The sequence below is a fragment of the Eublepharis macularius genome, chromosome 8, assembly GCF_028583425.1.
Source record: "Eublepharis macularius isolate TG4126 chromosome 8, MPM_Emac_v1.0, whole genome shotgun sequence".
NCBI classification, from domain to species: domain Eukaryota; kingdom Metazoa; phylum Chordata; class Lepidosauria; order Squamata; family Eublepharidae; genus Eublepharis; species Eublepharis macularius.
Window position 1 is genome coordinate 25,890,424 of NC_072797.1, and position 24,536 is coordinate 25,914,959.

At 43.6% G+C, this 24,536-nt stretch overlaps 1 protein-coding gene across 1 annotated transcript in view; it reads right to left on the reverse strand.

Annotated features, from left to right (window-relative positions):
• Positions 1-16,760: 16,760 nt before the first annotated feature.
• OXCT1 (3-oxoacid CoA-transferase 1) overlaps positions 16,761-24,536 on the reverse strand; it is an 81,267-nt gene continuing 73,491 nt past the window's right edge. Inside the window, exons 15-17 of the mRNA XM_054986664.1 lie at positions 22,657-22,737; positions 19,953-20,054; positions 16,761-17,774 (exon numbers count right to left, since the gene is read on the reverse strand). Coding sequence (XP_054842639.1) covers positions 17,733-17,774; positions 19,953-20,054; positions 22,657-22,737 — 225 coding nt within the window. The 3' untranslated portion in view covers positions 16,761-17,732. The remainder of the gene's footprint in view (positions 17,775-19,952; positions 20,055-22,656; positions 22,738-24,536) is intronic.

Sequence of the window (24,536 nt, forward strand, 5' to 3'; positions counted from 1 at the left end):
TATCAAAGAATGCATGAAATTTTAATTCAGATCAAACCAATATTCATCATTGCTTTTGGAATGCAGCCTGAGTAAACCATGTACCAAAAAGGGAGATAAAAATAAGAAGATGATGTAAAGAGCAAACAGTCAAAGCCATTCAAATGCATATTTGGAATAGGAAAAAAGAAGAAGGTAGACTGTGAATGTTCAATACAAGGTAAGGGGACTGGAATACAAGGTAAGGGGACTGTAAGGTTGTATGTATTCAGTACTAAGAGTGCTGGGAAGGAAACAGCAACAGGAGTAGATTTTCCTCCTCAATTTGGTCTATATATATAATGATTTATAAAAATGAGTACAGCTGAGCTGACTGTTCTGGAGTTTGGGGAAAGAAGGGACTTCAGCATGTTACCAGAACTGCTCTTTATTATAATGGGGAATTAGCTACAGCAGTCTGTAACTTAAAATTAGCGCGGATCTTAACCTATGTCTACGGAGGTCCCGATTCCAGACACTCAAGTGAAAAAGAGGCAGACTACAAATAGTTTCAATCACGTGTATTTGCTAACAATGTGGCGTAAGCCTGAGCTTGCACATACATACAAGAAAGCATACAAGGTCTAAGAAATACAGAGTCAGAAATATAGAGACTTTCGCATTAGCAGGTTCCCAACGATGGTAGAGGGAATACTCACTTATCCTGAAGCGAAGCAGAGACACAACAGCGAGGTGGCCCAATGCCAGCACTGGGACCACAGACGGACAAGCAAGGAATTCTGGATAGGATGGCACGAGCACCGAGTGGTCTGGGAGACCAGCTTAAATACCCCAAAACGTACCCTGGGGCTGGTGCTGTACTTGGTGGTTCTCACAGTTTAAAACAAAGGTTCTAATGGGTTACTGAATGGCTTGGATGGGCCACTTTGGTAATCAGATTGTGATAAGTGACACCTCAGGAAGAGGGGACAAAAGAGGGAGGGGGAAATCCAAGTGAGCTGAAAGGATGTTCCAGCGGACAGGGCTTGTCCTGATGTCATCAGCTCTGGAATGCGGAGGTTTCTTTGAGATGCATTCTCTAAGTGCTTGGGATGGTCGGCACTTAGTTCCTTCTCTGGGCGGCTCCTAAGATATGCAGAGCGGGGCGAGGTACTCTCGCTGCGGACGTGGTGTGCCCGCTTCGCCGAAATGGCTTCCCAAAGCAGTCTTTTCCTCTGGGTATTCTGGCTGCCTAAGAACAGGGATGCCGGCTGGGCATAGCTGGGGCTGGATAGCAGGCTGCCCGGTAGCGAGGGCAAGCTCGGCGACCGGCCCGCGGGAGTCTCCAGGCGGGAACTGACCAGGGAGCGCCTAGCCAGGCTCGCTGGAGGTTTCCCCGGCAGGCGCCCGGCTGCTAGCAGCGGCTTGGGCCCATATGAGGCAGGCTTCCATGGAGGCAGGGGGAACAGTACACAAAACACAGTCCAAAGCAGGGAACAGGCACGGTCCGTGGTAGATGGTCATGCAGGCACGGGGCACACTTGTAATAAAGTCCAAACATACACTGGGAAGTCCAGATACAGGTCAGGGCAGGGTTGCCCAGGAAAAGAGTCCTTTGTGCAGTTAACCAAACATGGAGTCAGTAAACTACACAGTCTATTGCAGCAGCAAGGTAATTAACACGCAGGCAGGAAACTGACACGTGTATTAGAGCACACATGTGCAAGGCAGTCTTTGGTGCAGCAGTAAAATAGCGATGCAGGAAACTTTAACACAGTTCATGGCAGGCCTTAAAGCAGGAGAGGGGGCCTACTTGGCAACAAGCAGCGTGGAATGCCATACGTCCACCCTCCAAAGCAGCCTTTTTCTCCAGGGAAACTGATCTCTGTGGTTCAGAGATCAGCTACAATTCCAGATCTCCAGACCCCACCTGGAGGTTGGGAACCCTAGTTTCAGCTCAGTCTCTTATATATGACCGTTTTTACTATACTCTGTTAAGATATAGCAATGGTAATTTTTTTTTTGGAAACCTATGCACAGTTTATGTATATTGGGCTCAAATGAGTAAATTGAGGAAATTATAATTGTATCTAACACACAAGAGCAAGGTTATTTCAAATGGCAGTAATCAAAGGGCCAGATGGTGAATTAGCTCTTTTCCATGAGAAATATTTGAGATGGTATATCGCCAAAGGCATTTTGTGGTGTGCATGTTGCTATAATTGGTGCAGACCAATTTTAGAAAAACTCTCTGCAAAACACACCTTTAAGACAGAGGGTGTGTGAAGGGGTTTGTCTTTAAAACTGCAAACAGCCATGTCCCTATTCTATTCCAAAGATTCTGAATATGTGTGAGAATACAAATACATTTTATTTTTAGATTTAATACAGCATCCCAGAAAGGGATGTACTGTCAACTTATGCTATATTGCAAAGGAAAACATTACGAATTTGACAGAGAGCTATTGGAGTTAAGTCACTGAGAAAGACAAGCTTAAATTGTGCCTGACTACTAAAACAGAATATAAAAATTGCTCTTTCCAGTTTTAAAGACAAAGGCCCATTTTTCAGTGTGGCACAGCCAGGTCAGACTGACTCTTAATTCTTGTGCCGCCAGGATCTGAAGAAAGTATTCATGCTGCAATAAATAAAGTGTTCTAAATAAATAAATACATGAAGCTGTAGATAATGGCTGCAACGGGAGGTGGAGCCACACACACATGCATACAGAGGAAGCCTAAGTAAAGCAGAGAGCAGGGGCAAGTTTTTTAAAAATTTATGGAAAAGAGTGAGAGAGAATACCCCAACACTGTGGAGGCAGCTGGTGCTGAAACTTTTAAAAAAAGGACGCACAGCCAATCAGATCCCCCATGGCCAGTCATAGAGCAGAATCACAAGTGACAAAAGGCACAGATTGGACACTTGTCAGCTTCCCTCAAGTTTTGATGGGAAATGTAGGCATCCTGGTCTTGCAGCTTCAGTCTCTGACTGCTGTCCAATGGACTTTTCAACTGTCACTTGTCCAACATTCCGCCAAGCTGCCTACATTTCCCATCAAAACTTGAGGGAAGCAGACAAGTGTCCAATCTGTGCCTTTTGTCACTTGTGGTTCTGCCCATAGAATCATAAAATCATAGTGTTGGAAGATTCTTCCAGGGTCATCTAGTCCAACCCCATGCACAATGCAGGAAATTCACAACTACCTCCCTTCCCCCACATCTCCAGTGACCCTTGATCCATGTCCAGAAGATGGCAAAACACTGTCAGGGTCCCTAGCCAAACTGGCCTGGGGAAAATTGCTACCTGGCCCCAAGGTGGTGATTGGCATTACCCTGGGCATGTAAGAAGGGGCCACAAGAACTAAGCACTGATGTAACCCTTTCTGCCCTCCCTCTCATGATCTGCCTAGGTTCACAGACTCCGTTAAAAAAAAAAAGGAGGTGATATATACTTATCGTTGCAGCAGACTACATCACTATCCCTTATAGAAGCGATCTCCTGTGCTGTTTGATTATATTACAGTTCTAATCCCTTTATAAAACTGCCCTTCTGAACATTTCTGTTTTGTATAGTCATGGAAAATAGGCATGTGAGGGCCCTCCTGACCACCTCAGCAGGCCATTCCATAAAGGGGGGGGGGGGTTCCACCACAAACAACACACACGAATCAACAGTTGCCGCTCAATTGCATGGAGGCACCTTCAGAACTATTTGCTGAGGTGAGTGAAGCTGTCACAGCAGGGCATAGTAGGAGAAGCGGTCCTTCAGGAACGCCCCAAACCCCAGCCTCTTCTACTATCCAGGGCTTTTTTCTGGGAAAAGAGGTGGTGGAACTCAGTGGGTTGCCCTCGGAGAAAATGGTCACATGGCTGGTGGCCCCGCCCCCTGATCTCCAGACAGAGGGGAGTTTAGATTGCCCTCTGCACCACCGGTGTGGAGGGCAATCTCAACTTCCCTCTGTCTGGAGATCAGGGGGCGTGGCCACCAGCCATGTGACCATTTTCAAGAGGTTCTGGAACTCCATTCCACCGCGTTCCAGCTGAAAAAAAGTCCTGCTACTACCAGTTTCAGTTAAATATCTTCTTTAGCATCCATAGCAGTACTGTGCTTCTCAAAAACAAAAACAACATAACTGAAAATGGTATCTCTCCATCTAGTTTTCCGTTCTAAGTATTATATGAAGAAAGCTTGCAGTTCATCCTCTTTTCCATAATGTGTACTATCGCTTATCGTGCTATGATGCTATCAGCATGTGTTCCTCTATACTCTGGTTTCATAGAATCAGCAGCCACTGGTGGGAGGTGAAACCCACAACACAATGCGATTGGATCCAAGACAAATGGGGTTGGATCCAGTCAGCATTTCCACTCATGGAAAATGTAAGAAAGGGTCTCTTTTGACAACCAAAAGGTTATGGTTGGGGATCATAGGACCTGCATGGGCAAAGTCCATATGGGATGGTGGGGGGTGGGGGCTGTAAGGCTCAGCAACATTGGGGAAAGCTGACTGGGTCCAAGCCCAAGTAACTATGGGAAAAAGTGAAAATTAAGAAGTGCCGCTTTCAGCATCCTCACGTCACACACAGGCTCAGTTCAGATGGTTTTATTCAAATAACTAGGGTTAGTGTAATTGTGTGAATGTGATTAGATAAGGTTTGTCAAACAAGGATCTGGAAGCTTGGATGTGTACAGTCTTCTGCAAGGCAAAGCAGGGTTAGATCAACTAACCGTTCCAAAAATAAAGCACAGTCACACATTATGCCTGAACCAAGCCATAAATGCCTCGTTCTAGCATGAGAACATTGCTGTCAAATTAATGACAGGACAGCTTCATAAACGGCAAGAGTGTTTAATTTAAACACTGGGTAAGGACCCGTAGTGTTATCATTAGGGTAATGGATTCAGTGGCCTGGGTTCTTCAGATGAATGCCAATGAATTCAAGATTGCAGCGTAACAATCACTTCGAAAGAACAATGCCGTTGTGATTAATCTATTTAAAATCCTGGCTGGCACCGTAATGGGCAAAAGAGAACAGGTTGACAATTTGCTTGTACTTAAAGGCCTTTTGTAAAATTACTTGGAAAGCGATTATTAAAGAACCAATTACCCATGGATTGAGATATCTTAAATCAGAAAGTAGCCACTGAAGACACGAGAAGTATTAAGGCCTGGCTCCAAAGCACTGCGTTGGTAGTTCTGCACAGCCTGGAGTTCCTAACACAAGCATGCCTGTATTACTCAAACATCAGTTGCATGCCGAATCCTTAATATCACACAGCTGGAAAAAGGGGACACTTGTGGAGTACAAAAGCCAGCGTGGGGTAGTAGTTAGTATCAGACTCGGATCTGGAAGTCCTGGGTTCGAATTCCTGCTGTGCCATGGAACCCTGCTGGGTGACACTCTCTGCCTAACTTACCTCTCAGAATTATTGTGAGGATAAAATGGAGGAGAGGAGAATGATGTAAGCCCCTTGAGAACCCGCTGCTGTAGCATGGTGGGGTCTGACTGTGAATCAGCACTTTATTGGTTCAAATCCCACTACTGCCATGATCTCAGTAGGTGGCCTTGGTAAGCCACTCCTCTCAGCCCCAGCTCCCCAGCAGTGTTGTGGGGATAATAATGACACTAACTTGTTCACTGCTCTGGATGGCACACTAATCTGTCTAAAAGAGTGGTATATAAAGGCAGGTTGTTGTTGTTGTTGTTAAAATTATCCAAAACACAATCAACAATAAGCAGAGGTCACATGTTATTATTGATTGGCCTTGCTAAGATGATACAGGTTTCCACCTAAGTATCAACCAGATATCGGCATAATATGTACGTTGTTCCAAGTAGCACCGTTGTTCACTGTTCTGTAGGTGTTATGTCAGAAAGCTGCAGTTTTTCCATATGAATTGCAAAAATTTTCAAGATGGTTTCAAGTGCCCCGATGACAATGGGGACTACTGTTGCATTCTTCTTCCATAGTCGGGTGGTTTCTATTGCCAGATCTCTATATTTAATCATTTTTTTTTGTTCTTTTTCTTTGACTCTGGCATCCCCAGGAATTGCAATATCGATTATCCAGACTTTTTGATTTTCCATGACTGTTATGTCTGGTGTATTATGTTCAAGGTGCCAATCAGTTTGAATTCTGAAATCCCACAAGATCTTGACTTATTCATTTTCTAGCACCTTTTCCACCTGATGTTCCCATGAATTCTTTGATACTGGCAAGTTATACTTCTTACACAATGAGCAGTGAATCAGCTTTGCGACCCCGTCATGTCTAGCTTTGTAGTCCGTCTGTGCAATTTTGCTGCATTTAGTGTTAGTGTTAGTGTTATCGGTATCAGTATCGTTATTAAGTGAAATAAATAAACATTTTCTCTATGGAGAGTACGTTATGGGGGAACTGGATGAAACAGGTGCACTGCTGTTCTGTGTCCATGCGCATGCATTCAGACACATTTGGCCTACATAAATGGTGCATACGTCCTCTGCCCAGATATTTAATGTCTACTGACTTCACAGAGGGAATCAATATTGAAGATTATTAATGTATATCTCTGTGCCTATTAACAACATTTTCAGAAGGCAACCCCAACAAAACTGACAAGTGGAAGTACTTTTTCACTCCAAGAGTGACTTGTGGAATTCACTGCTAATGATGGCCAAACGTTCAGTTACCTTTAAAAGCATATTATGCATATTTATGGAGGACATGTCCATTTATACTTGTTAACCAGGCTGACTAAATGGGACTCTCCTTTTAAGAGGAGATAACCCTCTGGAAAATAGTTCTGGGGGCAACACCAAGGAGAGGCTGTGGCCTCCATGACTTGCTTGTAGCCCTTATGGTGGCATCCATGTGCAACAAGATGCTGGACTAGATAAATCATTGGTCTCATCCAGCACAGCTGCTCTTATGTATGCCAAGGGGGTGGGGGAGAAATTGCATTTCACTAGGGATAGGTACCCGAAAATAGGAAATAGCCTTGGTTAATAGAGGCACTTGGAGCATACTCAAACCACCTTTGAAATTGAGGGACATTTAAAGATGGTTTAGAATACAGCCCATGGCTCTGCTATTCAAAGAACAAAAAATGTCAAACCCCCTGCTTAGCATGCCTGGGTGATATAAACTAGGTACCTGGATCCAAGCCCATGTCTTCAGTATAGCAAAATGGTAACAGTGCCCATCTCTCAAACTCCGCCACTAAGAATGCAGCTGGAGGTGGTAATTGGAGAGACAGAAAGTGAGGAAACCAAGTTTGCATTGGACATCAGATGCCTGTATTAACAGGAGTTAGGCGAGAATGAGAAACGCCTGAGTGGCTGATATTTCACTTGGCTTCCTTTTCAAGTAGGTTTCTTAAGGTTACATTATTGACCACTGCAAGATAATATACAGTGAATCGAATGATTCATTCATATTACTGTGTTAGACTTTAAATGCTAATGGAATGAGTATGCATACTCTAGGAAAGCAGCATTTTTATCCTAAAAGAGAAGGATCAAAATTATCCCAGAGTTAAAAATCCAGGGTCTGATTGTTATTTTTCACCTATTAATGGACAGGAGGCGTTCATCACTGACAGTCTGTACAAGTGCTCAGCTCAGCTGGTCCCCTGTGTTACCCTGTCTTGATAGCCAGTATGGTAGAATGGTTAGTGTTCACTGGAGTCTGAGGTTCAAATCCTTGTTTGCCATGAAGCTCACAGGATAACCTTGGGTCAGTCATCTGATCTACTTCACAGGGTTGCTGTGGGGATAAAAGAGGGAAGGAAGAATTATGAAACGTCATCTTGAGCTTCTTTGAACGGGGAGGGCTAGAGCAAAAATCTTGTTCCTGGTTGTGGATAGGAGTGGAGAGCCTGAAACATCCAGGCACAGGAAGAAGCAGGATTGTCCTTAATTCACCAGTTGAACAGACTGTTGTCTTAGATCCAGAAACTATATTGGCCGTTCCAAGTTGAAAGCATATTTTTGCTACAAAAGTAGGTAAAAGATCGTAGTGAAATTCTTCTTTAAAAATTGTCACAACAGCCATTGACCTTTACATATATTGGATGATGCAGTGTATGGACATGGATTTAATTCTTTGGGGTGCTGAGCTGAAGCAGCAGATGTAACCGATATTGATAATAGTTGTAGTGGTTAGCGTAAGCCACAAAGACCATCCATTTTTTTTGTGTCACTTCTCATCTCTGCTGACAAACGGCACAACACTAAGAAAACATTTCTAGGAGTAAGCCACATTGAATAGACTTGCATAGGATTCTGAGCAAACCCACTTAGGAATATTCTCTCTCTCTTTTTAACGAAAATCAACTGGCGTTCATGTCCACTTTTTACAGTGGCATGTATTTGGGAATCTAAATTTGCTCTGTATTACCAGGGTCTCTTGGCCATTCTGCTAATACAAGTGCATTTGAACTGCTTGAGAACGGCTGAATCTGTGCGCACCAAGAACAATTTGCAAGTAGCACGGAATGCTAATCGAGACACGTAGCAAAAGAAACTGGCATTTGCTATACTGTCCAGCTGGTGATGGCAGAATCCTAAGAACAGATTGGTAGCCACCCTTCTTTCTTGTTCTGTCAGTGTTTAATATTAGGGCATATCTTAACTAACCCGGGCAAATTCTGGTCATAGGCTGAAAGTGGTCAACAATTGCAGGCCAGCAGTCAAAAAGGTTTATGAAGCTCCCAGTTGGTGGCTGGGCTGCATTTTGTGGACAATTTAACGTCCACTCAGAGCAGTTTACGAAGCATGTTACTATGATCCCCACAACAATCACCCTGCGAGGTGGGTGGGGCTGAGAGAGCTGTGACTGACCCAAGGTCACCCAGCTGGCTTCAAGCAGAGGAGCGGGGAATCAAACCTGCTTCTCCAGATTAGAGTCCCACTGCTCTTAACCACTACACCAAACTGTGTTGGACAATCAGATTTCCTAAAACCTTGAGGAATGGGGGGTGGGTAGAATCTATCAGAAAAACAAAAAAACCAAATGTGGGCAGAAACGTAGAAGAAAATAGAAGGGCAGTGTGGAATGATCTCAAAACAAGATGATGAAAAAGCCAATTGTATACCGTTTTGCCTTATTTGGACAAGCCATTGATTAAACGTTGACACAATGATAAACCAGGAGGGAAACAACTATTCCTTCAGCTTTACTGCTTGACAGAGCTATTTCTCATAATAGCCCTCTCATTTTTACTTCAGTCCCAATGGCTCCCCCTGAGTTAGAAAGCTTGAGTATATATTTCATTAGGAATTTCCTCTGCACAAGGGGACAAAGGGAAAAGAGAAACAACTCCAGCATCCTTCAGGGCATTTTTCAGCTGGAAAGCGGTGGAACAGAGTTCCGGAACCTCTTGAAAATGGTCACATGGCTGGTGGCCCCACCCCCTGATCTCCAGACAGAGGGGAGTTTAGATTGCCCTCTGCACTGCTGAGCGGCGCGGAGGGCAATCTAAACTCCCCTCTGTCTGGAGATCAGGGGGTGGGGCCACCAGCCATGTGACCATTTTCTCTGAGGGCAACCCACTGAGTTCCACCACCTTTTTCCCCAGAAAAAAGCCCTGGGAATAATGAACAGGAGGTTTTGTGACCATCACTGCTTGCATGAAGAACTAGGAAGGAAAGAGTCCCAGGGAAACAATGGTGGTAGAAGTGTGGCTGGTATTTATTTCTGCCATTCTGAATTTTCCAGTGCAAATGCCACTTGTTACGTATAGGCCGTTTTCACATGACTTTAACATTGCACAAAAATCACAGAATGAGGGTGTCTTCATGGCGCGATTTCTGACGTCATCCTGTCATGATTCCGTTTTTGTGGTGCGATGACCTCAGAAATTGCGGCATGAAGACAGTCTCATTCCGTGAGTTTTGCATATTAAAGACATGTGAAAATGGCCTATGTGTATCTTGGATTTCGTCAGGGATCCAAGGTACCAACAGGTGCAGAGTACAACAAAAATCATTTAAAAACCAGCAACAATAAAAACAAAGAACCTAAAATGAACAATAAAATTACAGAATACACCCCTCCCACACATCTCCTGTGAAATCAAGTGAAAGTCCTCCACAACAGAATTGATTTGTAGGGCCTCCTAAAAAGGGGGGGGGCTCTCTGTGTTCCTCTGCTGAACTGTTCTACAAGACCAACGACCAAAAACACCCTAAATGGGCCAAGGAGGGGGAAGTGACAAGAGGAGCATAACTGGCAGGCGGGTGCTTAGCAGGAGATGCAGTACTTTAGATAAGAGGGTCCCACGTTGTGAAGGGCTTTCAAGATCCTTAAACTGAACCCAAAAGCAGGCAACCAATGAAGATGCTGGAGAAGAAGTATTTGACCTGGCAGCTTATGAGAAAGATGCAATCAGGTGAAGAACCTCTTAGTAACAGCACCAGCTTGCTTTTCAAGAGCTCCCTGAACTCTTTATTTGATCTGTCAAATGATAGGTTGATCCCATCCAAAACTGGCAGATCAATACCTACGAAGACATAAGAAATACAGTGGACATAGGTCTTTGTCCTATTTATGATGTGCTTTGGTTTTCATCTATCAGGATGTTAAGGTCTTAGGAAGGGCTGTGCAAACTCTTGACAGCTACCACTTGTTGTGCCTTTAACCCCAGCAGAGCCAGCAGAAATCCAACAAGTGTACCATTTGACAGCACAAGTATAAAGTGATGGAGAATGACAAACCTACTAAGAGAGAGGGGCTGTGCACTATACTACTGCATACCTACTGGGCAGCTTCTGTGTCATTTAATATGCCTTGTCTAATTGTGCATGCTCCATTTCAGCTCTGTATTGGATTTTAGTTTGCATCCGATTTCTGCAACCTATACTTTATTGCACTGTTATTGAATGTCCCAACCATTGATTGTATTGACTCACAGCATGTAATGGAGCCTCAGTGAGAAAAGTGGACTATAAATAATGTAAGTAAGTAAATTACTATTTCTGTCCATTAATAGCCCTTTCAAGGCACAGAAGCCCTGCCAGGAAAAAGATGGCAGATCTTCTAGGATGTAAAAAGCTGAAATTACTTCAGATTGCTACACAGGAAGAATTGTAAATATTTAAACTTGTGATACAATTGAATTGGTCTCAAACTGCAGTCAAATTACTGGAATAACCAAATAAGCCTGTTATATTATTTCCAGGGCTTTTTTTCAGCAGGAACGCAGGGGAATGGAGTTCTGGAACCTCTTGAAAATGGTCACATGGCTGGTGGCCCCGCCCCCTGATCTCCAGACAGAGGGGAGCTTAGATTGCCCTCCGAGGGCAATCTAAACTCCCCTCTATCTGGAGATCAGGGGGCGGGGCCACCAGCCATGTGACCATTTTCTCCGAGGACAACCGACTGAGTTCCACCACCTCTTTTCCCAGAAAAAAATTATTTTGTAATGTTTATACCAATGACGACGATGATAAATTTAATATGTATTTGGTGGGGTAGTGTACAGGATAGCATTCAGGACAGAAAGTAGTCATGTGGCTTTTGACTGATAGTGATTGCAAATGTGTCTCTCTGTGAGTCACAGAGAGACACAAAAGATGGTCCCTGCAACTTTGATAGTTCTTGGCTCCCATGTCCTTGTTCTCCAAAGCAAACAGCCGATCCTGGCTTTACTTCATTTATAACAACAACAATCAATTTGTATACCGCCCTTCAGGACAGCTTAATGCCCACTCAGAGTGGTTTACAAAGTATGTTATTATTATCTCCAAAACAACAATCACCCTGTGAGGTGGGTGGAGCTGCAAGAGCTCTTGAGAATCTGTGACTGCCCCAAGGTCACCCAGTTGGCTTCAAGCAGAGGAGCGGAGGATCAAACCTGGCTCTCCAGATTGGAGTCCCGCTGCTCTTAACCACTACACCAAACTGGTGGTGGAAGGAACAAAGTATAGCCAGGATACATCATCTTGAGGTAACGAAGCAGCACCTATTTGGAAACAGCTACCCACACCATAGGACAGCAAGATTCAAGTCTAGTAACACCTTAAAGACCAAAGTCAAATCTTGTTTGGGAATCTTTCAATATTTTGTGATTGGTCCCTGTCACCGTAGCAGCCATTTTGTGGTCTCATGTACTCTGACAATGTCCCACTTGCTATTCTCAAAATCCCAGAGGTGCCCATAGGTTGAACTCTTCCCCTCAAGCCCTTACATCTTCACTAGAGTTGCCTCCTTAGCATTTGGTCCCCTTAGACTTTTGGCAGAGTAAACCTTCTGTAGTCAAGCATCCTGCCTAAGGATTCCTTTGCAGTAAGGAATACAAAAAGGTTGCAACCATGAAATGTCAGATCATCAAATGCTGCACGATTCTTTTACATTTTCCAAATCACTCGATCTGACTTGATTAATCACAGTTCACATAAATCAGCTTTTTAATCTGATAATCAACGTTACCAAAAGCTAAAACACACACAAATCATTTATAAATATTTGCTGTTACCAATCTCATTCAGGTTAACCAGCAAATTCAGTTAAAAGGCTCCGATCAACTCCGCTGCCATCTATCCTTCTGAAACGGCTGAGCAGCACAATTTGAACGCCCCCCCCCCCATCCAAACCCATTGGCAGTTGTTGCAGCAAGTTTGTGAGCAACCTTTGTCACTGCTAAGAGACAATCTGTATATTTACAGAGCCATGCTTCTCTCCATGATTTCCTATTATGTGCAATTTATAGCTCGAACGACTGCAGTGTTGCGTGAAACACATTCGGTACAATGGAGCCATTGAGTCTAATCACTAACTTTTGTGCCTTGAGAAATCCTGCTCCTACAGTTCTGTAGTGTTAAATCTCGCTCACACACCTTTTCAGTTTAGATACTCAAGGGCTTGGATCACAAGATCCCCTTGCACGACACGGCAGTGTCTCCCTCCTCCCCTTTCTCCTCCCACAGTGAGGACACTGATGTACTAAAAGGGCTTGGCCCCCTCTCAGCAATTTCGGAGGTGACTGGCGCCATCTTTTGGACTAGTTTGGGTCTGAACTCAACCTTGGCATCTGGGACCCAGTGTGTAACACCACACAAGGCAGCAATGGGTGCATCTTGCTTTAGGCGACAAAACTTCCAGAACCGGTTTTCAATCAGAACATATTTCTGCTGTCATAACCAACAGGGGAGGGGAATGCTGATTTCCCCCAATTTCTTTCCACTGGATATAGGCCCCCTAAGATATATCACATGCCCTTTCAGAGTTTCCCATTTCCTCAGGATAAGCTTCTGGGGGTGTCACATGGATCTAAAGAACCATAAGCTGTTTGCCTCTGCACCAATTCTGGATTCTGTGGACAATCAGCAAAAGGAATTCTGCTAGAATATGAGACAGTGGGACAATTTTATTTTCTCCCCCCCCCACCCCACTCATACAAACACTGTAGCCACCTACAAGAGTCAAGAGTCCAGTAGCACCTTTAAAGAGTCCAGTACCAATAGCACCTTGAAGACTAACCAACTTTATTGTAGAGTCCAATAGCACCTTGAAGACTAACCAACTTTATTGTAAAGAGTCCAATAACACCTTGAAGACTAACCAACTTTATTGTAGCATAAGCTTTCGAGAGCTCATCGTCAGATGAGCCACAGCTCATCTGGATGCTTTACTATTTTGCTACTAAAGACTAACATGGCTAACTCCTCTGGCACTGTAGCCACCCACAGTTTTGTCCATGTGTAACCACACTCCTGGTATCACCTTGGAAAGTTCTACTTCTGGCAGCACCTTCGACTAGCAATGAATAGGATCCAATACTTTGCACCCTATTTGTTTGAGAAGACAGTTTTTCCTCATATGCACCATCTAGAAAATGAGGCATCTGAAATTCACATGTAAGCTAGTTATGTACAATAGAAAATCTTGTATATAACTTTTTTAAAAAGGGGAGTACTCTTACATTCAGGATCCTTTCAGGCAAATATGGCACCTAAAATGACTTACCTGCGTGGTAAAACCCAGTAGCACCTTTAAAGACAAACATTTATGCCAACACAAAGATTCATGAGTCAGAGTTCACTTCCTGAGATGCATGTTAGAGGGAAATCGTTTTGCAGACATTTATAAGGAAAATTACAGGGAAGGGGAAGAGAGGAGTTGGTGTAGAGAGAGAGGGTTGGTGCTGAACCTGTCACAGATATTTCAAGTGTGATCCCCTGTGTAAGAGATTGGAACAGATTAGGTTGTTACACATAACAGATGACGAGAAAAGGCAGAAGTTGCAGTCTCTCTCTTGGGGTGTAGATTGCCTGCTTGGAACGTACTTGGCAATAAATAAAAAAGCAAAGACAAAACAGCATGATTCCAAGGGAGTGTTCTCACCTGTCCCCGCCCCCCGCCCCCCCACACACACACTATGTTTCAGAAAAAAATACTGGGTGGTTTGAATGTGTGCTTATATAATAACAACAGTGTGTGTATATACTGCTCTTCAAGACAAATCAGTGCCCATTCAGAGCGGAAAAGGGTCAGTGATATCATTATCCCCACAATACAGCTGGGGAACTGCTGCTGAGGGGAGTGGCTTGCCCAAGACCACCTGCAGCATTCATGGCAGTAGTGGGAGTTGAACCGGCAGAGTGCTGACTCACAACCCAACCACTTAAGCACTATGCTACAATAGCTCTCTTATGAATGGCCTTGCAAATGGAGTGACTTCTTAATGGAGTGACTTCTTAATGCAGCAGTTTCTAGCTTTTGCTGTGAGAATCTGTATCAGTGAAACTACTCCCCTACCCCCCAAAGAAGCCCAACATATTAAGTGGTCTTTCTGTGTAAGTAGCATAACAATAGTGCAATGACTTGCAAGAATGCTCATTCTCTTCCATGAAGCAAAAAGGTTAATTATGCCTTGTCTTGGATTGTAATACATCTGTCACAGACATTGTAGACCGAGTCCTTGGGACATTCTATCAGAAGGGGAAGGGCCAATGACCTTGCCAAATTCTCTTTCTTACTAGACCTGCACAGCTTTTTGTCAGTATGCTTGGTTATGACTGGAAGTCACAGGGGGCTGCTGGGTGAAAGAGAAGATGGAAGAGGACCTGTTTCCACCAGCAGAATATCTGTATATCCAGCCATTGTTTCCACCCCCGTCCTGACCCTGTCCCCGACAATACCCAGTGCTCATCAGACATTTGAGTGATTTTATTTATTTGAAGAGCAAGATGCTTAGATGTTGCAATAAATCACTGGAACGGGCCCTTTTCAACAAGTCTGCCGGCAGCAAGCTTTTCTTAAGATAACCTGAACACTACAGTTTTTGCGCAATTTGTTTTATTGACTGTTTGCAAGTACATATAAAAGACACGGATGCAGAGTTGACAGTACATTTGTTAAATAGGCCAAAGGTTCACTTTCGTCTTACAAAAGGACAGAACCAAGTATAATGGTACACAAAATATGAAGGAACACAACTTCTGTGAAGAGGAAAATATACGAGCTTTTGAAATCCGAGAGGATTAATTCAGTTTTACTGGTGATATAATTTAGTTTTATATTCTTTATATCATGTGTAGCCTAAAAGTTAATAAGTGCTTTCTGTCTCCTCCTACTATGAAACGCCTCGCTGCCCAAGGTAACAACACCATCAATAACCCACTAGACCTTTTTGCTGGCCAGTTCTTCATAGAGCGTGAAAGAGAAAGGAGAATTAGTATTTCTTCTTTCCAAAACCCTTTAGGGCATTTCAGGAAAAAACAGACTCTGCTAACGATTTTGAGGGAGAAAAGAGGGGATGTGTGTTACCCTAAATGCAACTGATCACTCAGAATATGGGGCACCAACGGATTAATCAATGTGTTCATTTGCAGTGTGTTGACAATCACACAATTGATGGGACAATAGGATCTGCCGTATTAAAACATGCTTGTCCCCATTCAACGTTAGTGAAAGAATGCCGGTACTCTCCATTAGTTACAATAACCCTGAGGAGTGGTATGGTAATTAGGCATCTGTTATGAAGTAATATACTAGAAACCCAATCCTGCAATGTTGCAAGCACCTGGTACTACCCTGATTCTGATAAGGTCAGGTAGCCAGAGACGGGGAAGCGAATATCCAAGCACTGAACTTCAACCTCATGTCAAGAGCTGCAGAAACCAATACACGTAATATACTGGATCATAAAAATGAACAGATTCATGAAAAAGATTCCTCTGTTGCATCTTCTTGCCTCCCCAGCACTACCAAAGAGTGGTATTTTGGCAGAAGATGGGACCGGGGTGGGTAGACACTGTCTTCATGCAACTAAAGCACACGCGTCACAGATAAAGCAGAATATCAGTGCATAATGCCAACATTTGTCTAGCCTTAGCCTAACATATGTCTCAAGATTGCAGAGAGGCTATGATTGCCTTACCTAAAACTGATCAATGAGATTCATGTCTCACCAGGGAATTTAAGGAGCTCCCAAAGCCAAAGCCAACAATTTAATTGATTTTCAAAATCAATAATCCCACCACACCTAAATTATTCTGCATGCTCTCCATTTTTTCTAAATCTTTTTTACTTAAGTGTTGCATATTTCAACCTCAATTGCTCATTTAAAGAAACTCTGGAATGGGAAAAGGCAGCGTTAGAATTTTTTGGAATTGCCTGAAGGGGATTTCTGGAATCCAGAAAAAACATCTGCTCCTACTTTCAAGTACAAAAGAAGGGGGATAGTCCATATAAAAGCTTCAGAGCCTATACTTGGCACAGCGACTGCAACACAGCCACTGAAATTTCACTTTACTGACTTCCCTAGACATTTGTGCAAATGCTCCGTTACTCAAAATAGCAAGGCAGAATCCGGACTTTAGGTGAACTATGCAATTGTGCAAGTATTTATTAAAAGGTCAGTAAAAAAATCATAAAATGATTATGGCAGCTTGGCTTCTATTCAAATAGGGTATGTAATGCCTGAAATCTAGTTAATTCATTGTATGTTCTATACACAGCCAGAGTTGCATATATTCTGCACAAATGAAAATCCTATGCCATGGTACCCCAAATTCTGCACCAGGAAAGATGGGTTCTTTGATCTATATAGTTTATGCAAACCAAACAAATTTGCATCACTACTTTTATATTTTATTCTGTTTTCGTTAGCAGTATGTGGAGGAGGGAGAGAGTCAAGGAACTATGCAGTGTAGTGTAGTACCATCCTCTCATTACTGGAGACAAAAATTTCTTTTCCCAGTTTCTCAGATTTTGCCTGGTGTTACGCATGCAAAGCAGACTTTTCTAGCCACAAACACTAGAAATCTGCTTACTTTTTTTTTAATCATCCAGTTCTGCTTTTGTATGTTTGACCACAGGATAGAGCCTTTCATCTACGTGATCTTCTGTAAATGAGGGTCTTGTTTATACAAATACCTAATTACAAACATATTTTTGGACCACCACATTGCCCTGTGACTTTCCCCCTTTTTTGTGTGCGCAATTGCAGCCGATGTATAGGCACTTGCCGTTTTGCATGATCTGTGCGTAGAAAGTGACCTCTGCACAAGGTTATAGCATTAGATCACATCTACAAGGCATCATTCTCTTGCTAATTCTTATTAACAGTGTGATGCTTATAAATAGCTAGGTATCAAATGGGATTTATTTTCTGGAAACTGTACTGTAACATCATGTGCAAACAAACATTTACATAGTTATAGTGACAGTCAGCCTGATGCTAACTACCAGAAACTACTTACAAAGACCTCTTTTAAAATGCATCATTGCAAAACAGACATTTGATTCCCCTTTGCTGGAAGCATAGAAGTTAAGCCCGTCTATTCCTCAGGTTGAAATCTGCTTCATTGGTTGGAGATTTGGCGATACCTAGAAGGGAAAGAAAAATAGCATGTTAATGATTTTCACCTATTTTTACTAGCAGTATGAAAGAAAGACAACTAGCCGTAATGCTGTTTTACACAGCGCTGCCAACGTGTCTGGGAAAAATCAGTTAGCCTGTTGACCCCTGTTATTTTCTCTAGATATTCCACAGAATCCAGTTCGGCAACATGAATTAGAAGCCAAGCAGTTTCAACAGAAGCTTCAGCGTTGCCAAAACTTAACAAAACAGCTAATACCAGTTTTTTAAAAAAAAGTTTTCACCAGTTTCTCCAGCCACTATCACCTAAAAATCCCTGCTCGTAAACATTGCTAAAAACATTCTAAATACCAATCTTCTCTATATATATTTAACTTCCTATAGCTCTGGTGAGTGACAGCCCAAGGCATCACTCCCTGTGTCCATCCTCTGGCTCAGTTGGGCTAAGTTACAACATTGTCCCTTGCTGTCATTTGTTTTTGGTGGAATTCTCTGTTTTGGCATGATTCTCTGGTTTGATGTTGGTCCCCTTGATTAACTTGGGTTCTGGGGGGATTCCACCCATTCCTTTACTTCATTACGGTTCGGTCAGGCTTCCTCTTGCATTTGGGGGTGTACTTGTGGCCACTGGCAGTCTTGCCCGTGTGTTTCTGTACAAGAGCCTGCTTAGAAATGTTTCCCCCTATAGGAAACAATGGAGAGTGGCTAGGCAGCTTGTCCAAGGGACTTCAGTTTGGTTCTGCTGGGCTTTCTCTGGATTGAGGTTGCATTTTTGGGGTGTACCTTTGGCAACTGGCAGTCTTGCCCCTGTGTTCTGCATGAGAGCCTGCTTGGAAATATTTCCCCCATAGCAAACAATGGCCAGGGACACCCTCTTCAGGGGCCCGTACAACTGGACCCCAGGGTACAATTTTCTGGAAACTTGGGGGAGTCTTTATAGGATAGTCAGAAATAGGTTCCTTTTAAATTTGGCAGAGTTTGCTTGAAAAATGCCACCTCCAGATATCCCCCAGGTAGTTTCCCCCTAGGGAATAATGGAGAGTGGCTGGGGACACCTTCAGGGGTCCACAGAATTGGACCCCAGGACCTAGTGTTCCTGACGCTTGGAGGGTATTTAGAGGACAATCATGAGTAGGCAAATTTGATGGAGGTTACCTAAAAAAATTCCTCCCCAAGCCCCTCCAGATAGCGCCCAGATACTTTTCATCACAGGGAATAATGGCTAAATAAATCTGGGATTCTTTGATCTGTCTTAACTGGATCAGAGAATCTTTCCCAGATTTCAGGAATCCTGTAATTTTAAGGGATCCATGAAACCTGGATTCAGATTTCCCAGATTTTTTGGGGGAGGGGGGGTCACACCCTATTCAACAATGCCCCATTTTCTGAAAGGATTGTCCATGTGCCATGGGGCCCACAACATTTTATTACACCGCCCATAGAAATCCCTAGAAGGATGAGGGATTTGCCTTCTTAGGAGACAGATATTACTTGTAAGGTTGAACAATTTGTTGTACAAGGTGCTAAAGTTAGAAAAGAGTTTGTAGATTTCAACTCGTTAAAAGTGCAAGGGTGACAAATTGGTTTTATTTGGAGCAGGCTAGACTATTCTCATTATTGTTTTGTAGATCCATTATTTTGACCAATTGTGTTAGTAATATTGCAACGGCTTTGGCTGCACAATAAAATTTGACAGGCTGACATTTAGAAGAAAATAAGCCTTAATATTATCACAGTATGCAGAAGTTTCACTACTTTAAGCATTTGTGTGTGTGTGTACTGGAAACAAGTTCAAATCATGGAAAGAATTGCTGACTAAGGATGGCTGCTTGTAAAATTCTGTAAAATAAACATTAATGGAAAGGCCTAATTATAATACAAGGAACAATTTATGCAACTAATTACATAGACATACAGCTGAAGTTCCTTTTCCTTTCTTTGTGCTCCAAAAGGCATTTAGAACTAAGGAATCAAATGCTTCCAATCATATGGAGCTCATTTTAGTAAACAAATGCTTTTTCATGCTTTGTTTCCAAATTCACCAGAAACATCTATTCCAGAAGATCCTCCACCAGCATTTTGCATGTTCAGAAACCTGTTTCCCCTGGCCAGACTGGCAATGCCACTGGCTCTTTTTACCAAGCTACTCCCCAAGACATAAATAACTACTACAAATAACTACTTACAGCAAAATCACAGCCGGTGCTTTTCTTGATATCGTCCACTGAGAGACCTTCCCAAATTTCGATCAGAGTCAGCCCCTTTTTCTTATCCACGTCAAAAACAGCCTACAGGATTTAGATTGTTAACAGTTTTGGACTAAAAGAATAGTCAGGGGAAACAAACCAACCAAAGCAGAAGAAGGCTGCAGCTAAGGTTTGAACTGCTAAGTGCTGGTTCCTGATGCACACTGACTCTCCATCCATATCACTGCCCAGTTCATTAAGAAGGGAACTGAAAGCTCTCGCGTGGAAGAGAAATGGGTGGGAATCCTTTCCCCTTCAGCAAACATCTCAAAAACAGGTGACGCTGGTTAATGGTCATCTCGTTTGTGCAATCTCTCCCATCTCTTCAACCCAGTCTAGTATCACAGGTGGGGATTCCACACATGTGGGCAAAGCTATGAGTGCCTCGCTCACAGGGCTCTGAGGACACAGATGTCAGCAAATCGAAGGGGCTGGGGCTGCTTCTGTCAATGTATGATTTAGCATTTACTCTTTCACCAGGATTTGCTCTCTCATTTTCTTCCCTGAGGTTGTTCATGGGGAGGATTCACAAGCCGAATAGAATATAAGGTTACATGTCAAAAAGGATCCAAGCATGCACGGCTTGTACGTATATTTCAATTATTTTCAAAAACTGAGTATGCCACCTACTCTCTAGAACCCGCTCAGCGACAACAATAAAACAATACCAACAAGTCAAGTCAATAAATACCGTGGGTTGGATCCCGCCAACTTTTTTCTCTCAATCTTGCCCAATTCCACTCCTTACTTAATGCTACCATCTCACATAACTATTGCCCATGAACTACCTTAGTAAAGTTTCCTACTGAGCTATCACTGTCTCTTGTGACTTTCTGTAGGTCAACACAAGTGTTTCATCTTTATTGGGGTAGTTTATGGATTCTGCAACCTACTATAAATCGGCTGTGTCTGCAAATGAAAGTCTCTGTGTGACTTTACTGTTCTTATGGGCTTGGATCCAAGCAGCTTTTCCACTGTTGAAAGAGGGAGGATGGGGTCCCGTTTGACCGCCCAAAAGATTGTCCTGTAGATCACTCATGGAGGCTTCACCAAGTGGCCTCATAGACCCTCTATTTAGCTATCACATCTAACAATAGTCTGAACACAAGTTATTGGAGAGAAGCATCAAAGGGTGGCAGATGCCCCCATGCCCAGTCTAAAGACCTCCTCCATAAGCATAATAAAGGAAAACAACACACTGAACCAAATGGGACTTCAGTCTGATCTAGAAGAGTTGTCCTTATGACTTCTAGGGAGCTAAAGTGACTTCAGCCCAAAGTTTTTATTCTTGGCAAAAGCTAGTCTATAGCAACAAATCACATAGATGCTGTTTAATGGTTGTGCATAATTTACTTCCCCAGGAAAAACTACACTATTACTTACAAGCACAGCTTTGTGCGATATTTTTGTAGCCTGGCTGTATCCTACAGGCTGCAGAATGGGAACTGAACCGAGTGTCTGAGAGCATGCTTCATACCTCCCCAGAACACAAAAGAAGCAGGGCGAAGCCTAACCGTTTCCCTGATGGGCTAATTTTTAGGCATGTGGGAAGGTTTATTTGTTTTAAAATGATGGAGCATTCGATCATTTGATCCTGCCGCTACAGTGGAACTCTCGAGTTTTGCCTCTCAAGAATGCAGCACTAAATGCCTTTCTTTTAAGTCCTTCATTTCTCTGCACCTGTTTACTGATCAGAGGAAATCTTGAGAGAAAATCATTGCAAAAAGCTTTCCCCTCCAGGCCCTTCCTCTGCTCACCTCAAAACACTGCCGTGACCCTTAGAAGCCTTGCAACAATAGCGCGAGAGTGGCTGATATGATGGAAGATGCTCAGCACCGCTGTGGCTTCGTAAAGATGCTAATCTTGATAAACATTCTGCCCCTTCTAGAAGGGCTCTTAAAGGCACTGTCTGAATTTGTCACTGACATGTCTATATAATTCTTTGGAGGTGTTTTGGCTTCAGTCCTCAGCCTGTTTACTCGTAAGCTGTCCAGCTGAAGCAAGCCATAAGTTTCTAGAATACATGATTTGAAGGTTGTTACAGTGAATCTCCTTAGGAATGATGTGGGAGGTTCCTAAATTTGAGTGGCGTTTGGGAGGTAAGGGGACTGAAAAAGAAGGTGGTACTTACTTACTTTCTGGAACAGCTGAAATTACCACCTTTTGTCTTGAGATGATGGAACCTGACCTTAGCTATAATTCATGACCTGCCATTTGTGTGACCCAGTTGTATGTCGGAAACGGAGGAGGAAAAATTCCACCTGCTTCCTGGTCCTTGCAACAGTTGCCCTCAGCCCCTTCCCACACCTGTCTGTCCAGGGAGGGTCCGCAGAATAAACTTTCCAGGGGTCATAAAGGACTGCTAGAGGGAGTGGAAAACAGGAAACATCCGCTTCCAGCTGCACCGGATCCAGACCTCACAAAGACACTGAGTGATTCCGCACACGTTGGATAATGCACTTCCAATCCTCTTTATAGATCATTTGGAACTGATCTTTTTGTGTGCGGAACAAAAAATCCACCTCAAACGATTGATAAAGTGCATTGAAAGTGCATTATCCAACGTGTGCGGAATCAGCCACTGTGAAGCTAAAAAATGCTCCTCTCCCGAGCACCTTAGAAGAAACAGAAGAAAAATAGTTACCTTTTCTGTTATGATGCGATCCACACAGTGCTTCCCAGTAATTGGCAAAGTGCAGCTTTCCAAAATCTTGTGGGCATTGCCCTAGAGCAAAGGCAAAAACCAAGTACTAGTTGAATGATTTGAATTTCAGGAAAGTAGGTTTATCTTTGAATACAGAAAGCCCATTGCAGACACACTAATCACCGCAAATATATGCCTATTCCATGGCTCAACTGAGGACAGACCCTTTATCCCTCACCCTTGATAGGCAGAAAAATATCACTTTCCCCCATGAGGACTGCATTTGCTCACAGTGATGCAGCAGCTTTGGGAGCAATTCCCACAAGACCAGAAATGAATCAACGCTGGCTCCCAACAGCTTAGAGCAGTGGGAGAAGGCTAGAGCCAAGGCTTGGTGGGTAGGGCTATATGGCAAGAGACAGCCTTGGCACTATTTTCCACTTCTTCCTCCGAAGCATTCCTGGACTGGAACTGGAAAGGGCAAAGCAGGGGCACGTGCATGTGTATGAGAGAGAAAGATGGGCAACGTGAGACAGGGAGAGGGCTGATGAAAGCAGGTGGGAGACAACAGAAGGGGGAGAGGAAGGAGGGGGACTAGGATGGGGGGACCACTGGGCAGGGGGACAGGAAAGGATGTGGAGGATGAAGTACGCAAAGGGACTGCAGACAGACCACAGTGGAAGGGAATGGGAAGCTCGTGGAGGAAGAAGGACAACATGCTGACGGATTAGGAGAGGAGAGTGGAGGGGCTGTTCTATGGGGTGGACAGAGGAATGATGTAGATTAAGGGATGGCTGTGAGAGAAAAGAGGATGCATTTGGTTCTTTGGTGTAGCGGTTAAGAGCACAGGACCCTAATCTGGAAAGCCGGGTTTGATTCCCCGCTCCTCCACTTGAAACCAGCTGGGTGACCTTGGGTCAGTCGCAGCTTCTAGGAGCGAAATAGTAAAGAGTCCAGTAGCACCTTTAAGAGTAACCAACTTTACTGTAGGATAAGCTTTTGAGAACCACACTTCTCTTCGCCAGATGCATCTAGGAGCTTCTAGGAGCTCTCTCAGCCCCGCCCACCTCACAGGGTGATTGTTGTTGTGGAGATGACAATAGCATACTTTGTAACTGCTCTGAGTGGGCATTAAGTTGTCCTGAAGGACAGTATATAAATCAAATGTTGTTGTTATTAATAACACTGTGAGAGGACCCATATCATATAGGGGTCAGGCCACCGAAGAGAGTGGGCTTAACTTTCCTCCTGTACCATCTTTCCAATTTTAAATTGCTCCTAGAGCTGCTATTTTTTTTTCCATGAGAGAACATGGCTGTGTGAGGGGTAAATACCAACTGGGGGTGAGGAACTGATTCAGGAAAATGGGGGGGGGGTGAGTGGTCATCTGTCTCCTAGGCCTGCAGCTCCAACTACAAACTCCACCCTCCCATTTCTGCACCGGTATTAGGTAAAAGGTAAAGTAGTCCCCTGTGCAAGCACCGAGTCATTACTGACCCATGGGGGGACGTCACACCACGACATTTTCTTGGCAGACTTTTTACGGGGTGGTTTGCCATTGCCTTCCCCAGTCATCTACACTTTACTCCCAGGAAACTGGGTACTCATTTTACCAACCTCGGAAGGATGGAAGGCTGAGTCAACCTTGAGCCGGCTACCTGAGCCCGGCTTCTGCCGGGATCGAACTCAGGTTGTGAGCAGAGCTTGGGCTGCTGTACTGCAGCTCACCACTCTGCACCACGGGGCACTTTTCTGCACCGGTATTAGCTTTCCAAAAATCTGGAACCCCAGTGGCAGATTTCCCACCTTCTTGTCCTCAAGCGCAAAAGTAATTGATATGAGATACTGATCCTAAAATCTTTCATGTCCTACTATTCTGC